The 12,416-nt window shown below is 47.9% G+C and overlaps 1 protein-coding gene across 1 annotated transcript; it reads right to left on the reverse strand.

The window, feature by feature from the left end:
• Positions 1-2,590: 2,590 nt before the first annotated feature.
• Positions 2,591-12,019, reverse strand: Pigt (phosphatidylinositol glycan anchor biosynthesis class T). Its single transcript, XM_010631495.3, has 12 exons — positions 11,793-12,019; positions 11,490-11,667; positions 9,144-9,271; positions 8,785-8,885; positions 8,391-8,477; positions 7,739-7,826; positions 7,534-7,631; positions 7,269-7,434; positions 6,260-6,460; positions 3,967-4,132; positions 3,781-3,864; positions 2,591-3,092 (listed from the first exon to the last, which is right to left on the reverse strand). Exons 1-12 carry the CDS (start codon positions 11,977-11,979, stop codon positions 2,840-2,842), a joined length of 1,737 nt encoding a protein of 578 aa, XP_010629797.1. The 5' UTR covers positions 11,980-12,019; the 3' UTR covers positions 2,591-2,839.
• Positions 12,020-12,416: the final 397 nt, after the last annotated feature.

Below are 12,416 nucleotides of genomic sequence, written 5' to 3' on the forward strand. Positions count from 1 at the left end.
AACAAGTAGAAAGGCCTATATCAGACTTCAGGATGGAAGCGTGGTTTTGTTTCGCAGGGCTGGAGATAGAACTCGGGACTTTGCCCATGTCAGGCAAGCACTGTACCAATGAGCTACATGCCAGCACCTCAGCCCTGAGGTTTTGATCCAGTGGGTAAACTCAAATTCACTTTAGAGGTGATCAGATCAGGGAAGGAAGCTTGGAACAGGACGGGAATCCTTAAGGTAATAGCAGAGAGAGCACGGTGTTTAGGTGCCAGGTGAGCAGGAGGCGGTGGCCGATTGTCAGGTTTCTTAGCTGGATGGGTGGTAATGACACCCCTGGAAGAGGCCGTGTGAGCAGGGCAGACTTGGGGGCAGATGACACAATCTAGGACATGAGCAGAATCTCAGGGGCCACTTTCCATGTGTCTGGAGGTAGAGAAAGGAGTAATCTGGATGCTGGGAGCAAGTGGACAGATGAGCAGGGAGCATAAGCAACTTGTTTTCCAAGTTGTTTGCTATTGGATTTTTCTTTTCTCCCATCCCAATCTAAGGGCTAATGTTGCTTCTGGGCAGAATTTTGGACCCACTTGATTTTTTCTTGTCTTCCACAGTCTTCCTCTTTTAATCCATGTATGTACATCCTTTGTTCCCCACTTACTACCCCCTGTAAAAATGTCCAAATGAAAATGTATACTTGAAGGAGAAAAATCTTTTTGTATCATTCCAATGCTAGCAAGTGTGCTGCCAAAGCAAGTGCAGGACACGATTAATGGTGGCGATGAGATGACAGGTGTAGGGTACGTGTTGGTGAGGGTGGTGGTAATGACGTAAATATGACACAATACTAGAATTTGTGGTGACAGTCACAGTGGGATGAGGGACCTGTTACCGAGGAATGATGGTGGCGGGGTACAGGGGGTGTGGATAGTGAGGCTGTGGTTGGTGGAGGTGTGGAGGTAAAGCAGAAAGGAATATGGGTCATTCCAGTAAGGCCTTTTAAAGTATGTGGAGATGGCGCTGAAGGTGAAGATGGTGATGTGCCCTTCCCAGAGGATGGTTGTGATCTTCGTTGGAGACCACAAGCCGTTGTGGCAGTGATCACAGGGAGGTGACACAGATGACGAGACCCACGGGATGGCAGTGCTGAAGAGACTGGGTGAACAATCCAGATTGCTAGCTCCAGGTCACATATCATGCGCCCAAGAATGGAACTGATCATCCCGTCCATTAGAGATAAAGAGTGGGTGAAGATGATTCTTGCAGTCCTGGAGCTTGATAGACTCCTGGCTCTGTCACCATTCCTGTATGGAGCCCCTGTTCTGAATCCATCCTCCAACCTCCAGGACTGGCCCAGGGAAGCACTCCCACAACAGACATTTGCCATTGCTGACCAAGCACTTATGCATCCTGAGATGGGCCAGGGCCTGAAGAAAGGCAGCTCCTGTGCCTCCAGGAACCACATGGTCTAATGGAATTACAATGGCAACCACCAGGGGAGAAAGAACATGTAAAGGCAAGTGCAAGAGACTGTGGGAGCAGAGGGGGACATCTACAGCAGCCTGGCATGTCAGGGAAGACTTCCTGGAGGAAGCGAAGTCTCATCTGACTTTGTAAGAGTGAAGTAGGAAGCTGCAGGTGTGTGCTTGGTGGAACATGCAGTCTACGCCCAAAGCGCCCTGCTGCGAGAGCCCAGTGCGGTAGGCATGGAGGGGAACAAGTTAACATACACAGTTGATGCCAAGTCTGCAAGAGGAAGACTGAAGATGAAAGCAGGGGAGGCCTCTGCCTAAGGTCATGTTTTACAGGAATCCCCGGTTATGTAATGGGAGGTGGGCAGGGCAAGCTTCAACCCAATGGGCCTGAGTTCAAAGCCTCTGGGTGGTCTAAGGACCACCCACGACTCCAGCTCCTGTGGAGTCTGCAAATTATTTAAATGCTAGGCTGCAGTCTTTTCACAAGCGCTCCCAGTGATTCTGATGCACATTATATAGTCAGAGAACCACTTCTGCTTCTTCCCTCTTTCCCTGGTGATGGGGACTGGTTTCCAGGGAACCCAAAAGGCGGGATGATTCATTTTTATGTCCATGGATTATGTTTACAGAAACACTCCCAGCCAAACACAGGGAGTTCTGGAATTACAGTCAGAGGAGGAAGAGAGGGAAGGGCGGAGATGAAGAGAAGGCATTTCTGGCAGGGGTGGGTGGACACAGGAAATCTGGGGGGCACACGTAAAAGTAGGGCAAGGGTTTCTGTTCGGGTACCGAGCAAACAAGCCCCAGATCCTAATTCTTCCCCAGACCTCAGAGAGAAGAGGCAAAGAACCAAGGAAGTAGTCACACTTTATTTTGAAACCAGTAATATTCCACCCAGCAGTGATACAAACTCTTCAGCCCACTCCTTAGCACACCCTATTACGTAGGTCAGAGCTTTCAACAGAACTTTCTGCAAAGATGGAAACATTGTTCTGTGTTGTCCAACACTGTAGCACTACCTTCTTTTGGTTACTGAACACTTGAACTGTGCCCACCTCGCATTTCAACTGAGGAAACAGATTTTTTAACTTAATTTAAATTTATTTATTTGGTGGGCGGAGATGGAACTCAGGACCTTGCACTTGTGAGGCGGGCGGTGGCACCACTGAGCTAAATCCCTGGCCCCCAACTTAATTTAAATTTAATCTCCACCTTTAATCTGTGGCTACTGCATTGGACAGCAGAGCTCTGAGCCCTGGCACAGTCCAGTTTTGGTTCAAAAGCCAACTCTGGGGAGAGCTAGTAGCAGAAAATGTCCTGAGGGTCACCACCACCCTTTTCCAGAGAGAAACAGCAGCTGCAGCTGCTGAGGAGGGTGAATCTCAAAGTGGGGGGACACCGCGAACTCGCCGGATAAGGTTAGCCAGCCGCTTGGCCAGGCCGCCAGTGCTCGGCTCCTCCACGTGGAAGGTTCGGGTGAGGAGATTATAGAAGGAGCCATAGCACACGGCCACCACAGTGCACGTGAGACAGATCACATTGTAGGGCATGCTGAAGTCAGGCGTGGGCAGGTTCACCAGCAGTGGCTCTGTGTAGAGTCTCACGAAGTAGCTGGAGCCATCCGAGACTGGGAACCTGAGGGTAAAGGAGTGGTGAGGCAGGATCTACTGCAGCCCAATTTCACCCGCAGCTGCGCTGGCCAATGCTGCGTAAGGGTTTGCAAAGGCTCTCAGTCTCCAAACCTGTTGATAGAGGATCTTACTGGAAAGCTCAATACGAATGGCCAATCAAAAGAAAGCAGCCTGTGCTGAGGGGAGGAAAGGGCTGGCTTTTACTTGGCTGTTTTTTTCTTAGCCTGGCCTCATCCTAAATGGTGTTCCTCAAAGAAGCCTTCCTAAATAACCCACTGGATTATGTCTCACTTACCTCTTGCCATCCGTTCCTCTCCTCTCCTCTCTGGATTGTGAGCACAAGGACAGGGACAAGGGGGACAAAGCTGCTTTGTTCACTACTGTACCACCGGTGCTCTCTGAGATACTTGGTGTTTGAAAAGTGCTCTATTATTTGCTAAGAGAACTGGTGAGTGGATGTAGACCGTAAGTGCTGCTATTCTTACCTATTCATTCTTCTAGAAGCACTTAAGAATCATTTTATATAAAGTCTGTACAAATATAGACCACTAGGATTTTTCAGGACTGAGTTAAATCTACACACTGCTTTGGAAGAGATAACATCTATACCCATCTGCCCTGCAGGAGCCTGATCACCTATGTACTACCCTGCAAGTGGCGGAGGACATCACGTAAGATGTGGTCACACTTACAGGGTGTTGAAGAGAGGGCTCCCTTCCCAGTCCACTTGTTTTGCTGTCACCAAGCTGGGCACAAGGGCACTGAGGACAGATGGGCTGCAGAGAAGCAGACAGATGGCTTGTGTTCCTCACTGGCTTAACCACCAAAAGGAAAGCAGCAGAGTAAGGCGGGGGCCAGCCTGTGGACAGGGATCTCACCTGACATAGAAGCCATGGTTGGGGTCTGGGGTGTACTCGGTCCACTTGAGCAGAGCCCGCTCAAACTGGATGGAGACCTTGGTGACTGAGTTGGCTGGCAGCTGAATCAGCATCTCCAGAAGGTGGGGCTGCCGCCGGTCCTGGGCAGGCTGGTAGTGGATGTAACCTAGAGATAGGCAAGGGTCACCTAGACCTTGTTCCCGGTCTCAGGCCACCTCAACCTCCTGTCTCTACCACTTGCCTTGGGCCATAACCTTGATGCCAGGCAGGTGCTTTGACCAGAGACCAGGCAGGCCAGGGAAGGAAGCAGGGTCTCAGAGCAGGAGGAACATATTTCCAGGCAGTGATCCCAGGACATGGTCAAGAGAGGCCTTCAGGAATGCAGCAGACACTGATCAGTCTTCTCATCACTAAAACTGTGGCACCAGACACCAAGTACCTGATGCGATGCAGGAGGAAGTTCACAGAATCACCTGGGAATTCCTCTTGCCAAAAATATGGGACATAAATCTAATCAAGTTTCTAAACCTAACCACCAACGCACAAGAAATATAGGAGATGGAGGGACATGTTAAATGGTAGCACAAGAACAAATCTAAATTAAAGAACGTCCTGCCCCACAAATGACCTAGTTTCTCCAACAAATACACAGCATTGAAAATGGCTGGGGGAGACAAAGCACATCAGAGCTCTCTACTTTTGGTCAATTTTTCTGTAAACCTAAACCTATTATAAGAAATAAAGTACTGATTTAAAAAGAGAGACATATCAAACAAATGCAACATGAGAACCTTACTTAGATTCTTATTCAGACTCTTATTTAAATAACTGATTTAAATAAATCAATTTTAAAGTTTATTAAGACCATAGTAGATAACAGGAGTGAGAATGACAGTTATATTTTTTGAAAAGTCCTTTTCTGTTAGAAATATATAATGCAGTATTTAAAAGTGAGTTGATACAAAGTCTAAATTTCGCATTAAGATACCCTACCACAAAAAGTCACCAAGAAAAGAAAGAAGAGAAGGAAGGAGAATGGAGGTAGGGGGAGAAAAGAAAATGAAGAATAGGGCCAGAGATCTAGCTCGGTGGTTCTGTCACCTGCCTCGCAAGCTCAAGGACCCAAGTTCGATCCCCAGTACCAAAACAAAACAAAGAAAATGAAGAAGAGCAGGAGGAAGAAAGAGTTGATTGAATAAAAATGACAGGAAGCTGGGAGACAACTGAAGATTTGTGACAGGAAGTTGGGAGTTTATTATACTATTCTATTTTGGTATGTGTTTGAAATTTTCCAAAATAAAAGGGAAAACACCAAACAGAAAACCCTACAGAATGCCTAGGTAGATGTCTGAAAGAAATTTTGAGGTGGTACAAATAATGGTGCTGAAAATAAGCAAAACTATTAACCACAGCTTTGAAAGTTTGGGAAATAAAAGCACTTAAAGATTTTTGAGTCTGACCCCTCAGATGTGATACAGGCTTGGCCTATAGTTTTTTTCTTTATTCTCAGTCTCCAGCAACACCAAAGAAAAATAGGTACTGAAGTGCTATGCCTAGTACCTAACAGAAAACACTTGGTAAATGTTCTCTCCCTAGAAAATAAAATAAAATAAAATACAAATTTAGAACTATACCCCCTTGGGCTGGGGATTTAGCTCAGCGGTTTGGAGACCTGCCTTGCAAGCGCAAGGACCCGAGTTCAATCCCTGGTACCAAAAAAAAAAAAAAAAAAAAAACTATACCTCTTTACTCCTGCCAAGGAGTGAAAACCATCTATCTAACCCAGCTCCACCATAGTCTTAGATTCTAAAATCTGTTTCTCTTGCCAACTTTTTAACTGTCTTAAAGAGTCCACAAGTCAGGAGGAGGAGTGAAGGAAGGAAAGAGGGAGGATGACAGATCGAAATATGTTGTACACATGTAAGAAAAACCACAAGGAAACCCAATATTTTGCAAAATTAATGTACTGTAATTGAAAAAATATATATTGAGGAGAAAAAAAAAAGGGATCTTTGAATCACTATGAAACACAAAGGCTCCCAGAAGAGAGTTCAAAAAGAAGTTGCTACCTTCATCCCATCCTATTAAGGACTGCCAGTATCCTGTCCTGATTACTTTTGTTTCACAAATTACTTCTGAAGCTGGCAGAGTAAGTCTCCTGTTCCGCTTTGCAAACCGTTTCTAACTCTATGTCTGCGCAGATCTTCGGAAGTATTTCAGGAACTGCTCTGAGAAATCAGTCTGAAGGACCTAGACAGTGATCTGGGTGGGTCTGGTTTGCAGCTCGGCTCACTTGGTTTGTTCTCTTTGCCCCTGGAGGTGATGGTGAGGGTGTGCACATACAGCCGCAGGTACCAGGGCACGGCATCCAGCAGCAGCACCGGGAAGGCCCTGTACAGGTGGGTGTTGTACAGCAGTGTGCTCAGCTCCCCCTTCTGCAGTCCATAACCACTCACATAACGCTGGGCGTGCAGGAAAGGTGCTGGTGGGGCCTCTGCACAGAGAAAGTCAACACTAAATAGCTCACAAAGGCAAGGGTTAGTTCCCTACGCAGACTCCCCAAGCCATGTTCAGAGTCTCGAGCCAGGAGGACATGAGGAAAAGTTCTGCCATTAGAACCAGGACACCTGGGACCTAAAATTAGTCCTGTCTTCCCAGCCCATAATTGATAATAATGAGATGATTATTATTTAAGTACTTATGTGGCCAACACGGCCCCCTCTTCCAACCCAAACGAGTGTCCTCGAATAGTCTGCCCTTTGCCTTACTAATACTGAACACAGCTGTTGTGAACTGACACTGCAAACACTCATGTCTCTTGAATGCAGTCTGCTGTCTTACTCACCACTCCATGTCTAATGTATAATTCAAACTCAAAAATACCTGGTGGATTAAATGAATGCATGAACAAACGCCACTTTTTTTTTGTTTGTTTGTTTTTTGAGACAGGGTCTCACTATGTAGTTGAGACTGACCTGGAACTCACTATGTAGCCCAGGCTGGTCTTGAACTCACAGCGATCCTCCTGCATCAGCCTCCCGAGCAAACTCCATGTTTTACACCGACTATCTAATCCACTAGGTATCACTGTCCCTATTTTGCATGTGTGGACACTAAGGCTCAGAGGGAAAAGTACCAGCCCTTAGTCACAGAGCTTGGTAGTGGCAAGAGTTAAAATTATGACCATAACTCCAGAGACCTGGGTCTAAATGCACAGCAAAGACATAGAACTGTGAGTCTTCTCCCAAGAGAAGAAAACTCTGCAGCTTACTACAGCCCTGATAGCCCAACCACCCACTCACCATTCTCTGGAGGTCTCTTCCACTTGAGCTGAAGGTTGAGGTTGCGGGAGTTATTGATCGTAGCTGTGTCCAGCAAGTCATAGACAGCATAGGTTTTCCGAGTGCCCAGGATGACGTCCTGGTAGGTGCTGGTGGGGGATGGGTTCACCTCCAATGTCTTATTGTCCTAGGAGCACAAGGGGAGGGCTGAGAAGCAAGCACGGGGGCAAGCTGGCTTTGGGAAAGAGGGCTGTGTGCCCATGTGTATGCCTGGAGACCTCAGTACCTGGCTGTAGCTGGTGATGTCCACATAGACCCGGCTCTCTGAAGCCAGAGGACAAGGCTCTGTGAGGGTTCGGGAGAACATCCGGAAGAGGGACCAGTCTGAGGAGCAGAGTGTGGGACTGAGCAGGCACCGGCGCTAACCCTGACCTGCCCCATCGGGCAGGACTGGGATAGGTGGGCAGAGATCAGTTGCCAGGGCAGCTTACCTTTTTTCCCTTGCCCCATGATGAAGGCGTCAAACACAACTGAGAGGGTCTGCCTCAGCTCCCAAGAGATGCTGGTGCAGTGTGCATTCTGTCACAAGGGCCAGATGGTAGCCGTGAGGGGACCTCGCTTTCACCCAACACACAGCCTCAAGGACTCCAACCTGGACACAACCCTTCACCTGTCTATGTATTTTCACATCTATCGATCTGCTAATGTTCACCACTGAGCACTTGACCCTGCGCCAGACCCTGTGCTGGCAGGAGTATGTGCATCACTTTAATGAACTACCACAATCCAAACAGCCGACTCTACTTCTCTTTTTCTGTGATGGATGAGAGGGAACAAGGCTCAGGGAAATGAAATGACTCAGTCAAGGTCATGCCAGCTGGCAGGTGACTCAGCTAGCAGTTGTACTCACACAGCTACTATTCCTAACCACTATGCTCCAGTATAAAAATGTACTGAGTACTCAGAAGGATAAAGATTTATTGAGGACTCAGTTTCCCTGGTACTTAGCCAATGCCCCAAATAGTCATCATCACATCTGCCACTTACTACTCACTCAGCCCACACCAGACAATGGGCCACACCTGTCCCTGCACCTTCTCTCAGTGCCCTGAGATGGTACCTACATTATTTCCTATGACTTACTCTGCAGATAGGGCGGATGTGCACTGCCTGGGAGTGGTAGCTTGTGTGGAACAGGCGATCAGCCTTCAGCAGCACAGAGAGGCCTGCCTGGAGGAGGCAGAAGAGAAAAAGGTCAGCATCCTGCTCAGTGACACACACTTGAAATTCCAGCTACCTGGGAGGCTGAGGCAAAAGGCCCTGTCTCAAAATTTTAAAAATTTTAAAAGGGAGGCAAAGGCAGTATAGGTCAGTAATATAGTACCCATGGCTGGGTTCAGTCTCCAGCCACACACACACAAATGTCAGCGCTCTGCATGGAACACCTGGCATGAGGTACAGGTTTTCTTAAGTCACCCCAGTTGCAAGGAGCATCTTCAAACTGTATCCATACTCAGACCATTCCTTGAAGCTTCACCTTAGAACTACAGGGCAAGAGCTTCTTCCATGGGGTGAGGTTTTCAGTGCAGACAACCTCCCTCGGCAGCACAGCGTAACGCAGGAAGTAGTGATCAGTGTCTGTGGGAAAAAGAGGTCTGTCTGAGGTGGACCTGGGATCTGCTCAAGAGTCTACACTCCAGGATGGAGCTCACCACACCCCTATTCCCCACACCACTCTCTAGGACCACTGCCCAGATTCCTAGCTGCAGAAGGAAGTCCCTCCTCCCCTGGGGAGAAGGCAATCCATGGGATTTAGGATCTAGCCCAGGTTAAGGGGAAACTGAAAGGAAGGGAGACAGAGGTTTGAGCAGGAAAGGGCTGCGGGGGCTCTCTCACCATTAGCCAGCCCCAAGGGTTTGAAGGAGGCAGTGGGAGTGACTGTGTTGGTGGAGTCGATGAAGTTGAGAGAGGCGCAGAAGATCCCCGAGAGGACGTTACTGAGTTCCTTCCAAGATTTATCCACACTGAATGGAGACATAAAGCCACTCATTGTCCAAGGGCTGCCTCTGCTCCCACACATAAAGCCCGCTGCCAAGCCCATGGTAGGAGAAGGCTGTATAATCTGTAAGTAAGCTGGATGATGGAACTGTACCACCACCACCACGTGCACACACCCTGCTCTCACCCTCTTCAGCCCCATCCTCCTCACTCTCCTTTGGACATCCCTGCAGCCCCATAGGTCTTTGCCCAGGAGCTTCTTCCTGCCTGGAAATATACTGCTGACTCCTCTGTGCGTACTTTCAAAGGTTCAGCTCCAGTCCTGCCCCCTCCTCCAGGAAGCCTTTCCTGCCTCCGCAAGCACATCCCCCTCTGTGCTGCTGCAGTTCTGAGCATCCAAGCCTCTCACGAGGTCCCTTCCAGATGATGGCTCAGTAGCAGCAGCATTCTGTCCTAAATACCTTTGCTCCCCAACTAGGGTGTGAAAAATTCACAAGGACCAATCTATGTCACCTATGTACTTTCCACGTCATGGAAAATGCCCCAAACCTCACAGCTGAAATCAGCTCACTGATCTTCCCTGAGTGTGCTCAACTGGGCAAAACAACAGTCACTGCCCTCTGAATATCCTGAGGATGAGGCTAAGGCCTGCCTCCACCCAAAGGATGGGAAATCACATCCCAAACTCATTGAATAAAGGAGAACAACCACTGTAATGTCCTACAAAACATCAAGTTAAAGTCTTCTTTTCTTAGAGAAATATCACAAGATTTGCTCTTTTATATTAATAACAAGCATAAAACTTAATGCTCAGACACTAGAATTTTAAACAAAGTCTCCATTTTAGGTTGAGGGGAGACAGTAACAGCAGAGCAGATAGAAAAAAAAAAAAGGTAAGGGATCCAGAGTTGAGGCAAGAGAGAAGTCTCTGCAGAGAAGTCCTGCTTCTTCCTCATTTAATATTTAGTGCAACATTTGATAATTTTTTGATAATCCTTTGTTTAGCACTCCACTACCTAAATTTTTAAGCTCAAACAGAGATCACAGACTTGAAGTCTAAAATCTCTACCCAAGTCACAACCATGCTTTTGTTTGGTATGTGCAACACTGATCCACACAGCATTTAAAGATTTTTTTACTTTATTTGCTGATAATTAAATGTCAATTTTCACATTAAACTCTGGTCACTTGAAAAATGAGAGTCTGACCACATTAGGCCTCTATCGCCACACGACAATTCCACTGAGTATTGAATGATGGCTTCTTTCTTCAGATTTTCACACATGCTCTCAAAGGCCTGTCACAGTCCCTACCACTTCTGTTATTGCCCTAAAATTTGTTATCATACTTGTACTCTTGACTGATCACAGTGAGGCTGGGAGGAAAGTACTTCTCCTTCCTTTGCACCTACCAATGCTTCTGTGCCTGTACACATGGATGCTACCTGTGCAGTCCATGCAGACAGGTCCACAAAGTCACTGGGGAATAGCTTTTGTAAGTATAAGTGCAGTATCTAGATGTGCCAATCCCCCCAAGAGCCGATTCCTCTAATACAGAGGATCCTGTAGACAAATTCTAGCGCACAGGTATGTTTGTTTGTTTGTTTGTTTGTTTGTTTCTCCTGAGACAAGATCTATATTGCCAGGCTGTTCTCCAGTTCCTAGGCTCAAGCAATCCTTTTACCTCAGCTTCCAGAGTAGCGGGCATTACAGGTGTGTGCCACCACACCTAGCATATTATTTTTTGAAAAATATATGAATGTATTTTTAAAAGTTATCTGTAATTTCAGCACTCTTGGAAGCTGAGGCAGGAGGATCCCAAATTCAAGTCCAGTCTGGGCAAATAAATGAGGCCCTGTTTCAAAATAAAAATTTGTAAAACAGGGCGGGAATATGGCTTGGTACATGAGTCCTGGGCTCAATTCCTAGTACAATCAATCCAGTTATCCAATTTCCCAGTTTTCTACGTCCTTGTATCAAAGTATGCATCAGTCATTTATTGTCTGCCTCTGTAGGGATACACACGTGCTACTTTAGGTCTGGAAGTACATTAGAGGAAGGATGTTTGTTCAGTAAAGAGTGTCATTCAGTGGCGATACCACGTCTTACTTCCAAAATTGCTCCACCGCCATGGGATCACTACCTGCTGGAACTGCTGCCCCTCAAGGGCAGTGGCAGGATGTCAACACCTATCCCTTCCACGCTCCTTCTCTGACCTGCAATAGGACCCAAGGTGGGCACTCACTCAGTGACAGTGTCTTGGAACCAGACCCAGAGCTCTGCACCTGATGGGGCCTGTAGGAAGGGTGGCCCCCAGTATCGCGTTCTCCAAAAACCCTGCGTAAATGACAGGTGTAGTTCCCGCAGAGAATACTTGGAGATCAGCTGTCCCAAGGCTTTGGGGAAGAGCCTGTAATGAGATACTGAGGAAAAGGAAACAAGTAAGTGGCGATCCCGGAATCAGGCCCCGCCTCCAGGGGTTGCCTGCTTCCCGAACCGCGGCAGGCTACCACGGAAATCTTTCTTCGGTCAGATCTCTCCATCTCACCTCCTTCCCGCTGCAGTTCCGAATCCCAGCGCGTGCGGAACTGGAAGGTAGCGGCAACATCCCCGGAAGGCAGCGGAGTGATGACAAGCTCCTCCCGAAAGCTGTCGCGTGGAGACTTTGCACGGCTCCAGCCCACCGGCCCTAGGAGCAGCAGCCCCAGCAGAGCAAGCGGCATTTCTGCCGCCATGCTTGCGGCCGCTTCCGCCCCCGACTTGCCCGCCCCCGAACGACCGACATCCAATGGGAAGAGGCTTTGAGCAGTGACTTCCGCTGCCGTCCCGGAAACTGAGCGCTTTTACTAGAACAAGAGCTGGGACAGATTGTGGCGAATATCCAGGGGACTGGTGGGTTTCAGGGGCTTTGGAAGAAGGGGGAAAGGAATGGCGGAGTAACGGGGTGGGGGGGGGCTTGAGAACCGACCACCTTGGGGTGTTTCCACTCACTAGAAAGTGTTTAGTAACTCAGAGGGCAGGCATTGCCACTAGATAGTTGAACAGATTTAAAGAGGTCAGTTACTTTTGTGAGGTCACTCTAGTGGGCTTGTGCCGCCTTCAACTTGTAAGTGTCTTGATTTGCTTGGGCCTGAACTAGGCTAGCTCCTCTGGTGACTAGAGCTTTTCTGCA

The sequence above is a fragment of the Fukomys damarensis genome, unplaced genomic scaffold, assembly GCF_012274545.1.
Source record: "Fukomys damarensis isolate Sample0158 unplaced genomic scaffold, DMR_v1.0_HiC HiC_scaffold_22, whole genome shotgun sequence".
NCBI classification, from domain to species: domain Eukaryota; kingdom Metazoa; phylum Chordata; class Mammalia; order Rodentia; family Bathyergidae; genus Fukomys; species Fukomys damarensis.

What these genes read in the sequence shown, in the direction of transcription:
- Pigt (XM_010631495.3), bottom strand. Translation starts at nt 11,979, where the DNA reads ATGGCGGCAGAAATGCCGCTTGCTCTGCTGGGGCTGCTGCTCCTAGGG. An exon ending in TTCCAAGACACTGTCACTGA is followed by an intron (nt 9,272 to 11,489) that starts GTGAGTGCCCAC and finishes GTCTCCATTCAG; the next exon opens with TGTGGATAAATCTTGGAAGG. An exon ending in TCTTGCCCTGTAGTTCTAAG is followed by an intron (nt 8,478 to 8,784) that starts GTGAAGCTTCAA and finishes TGCCTCCTCCAG; the next exon opens with GCAGGCCTCTCTGTGCTGCT.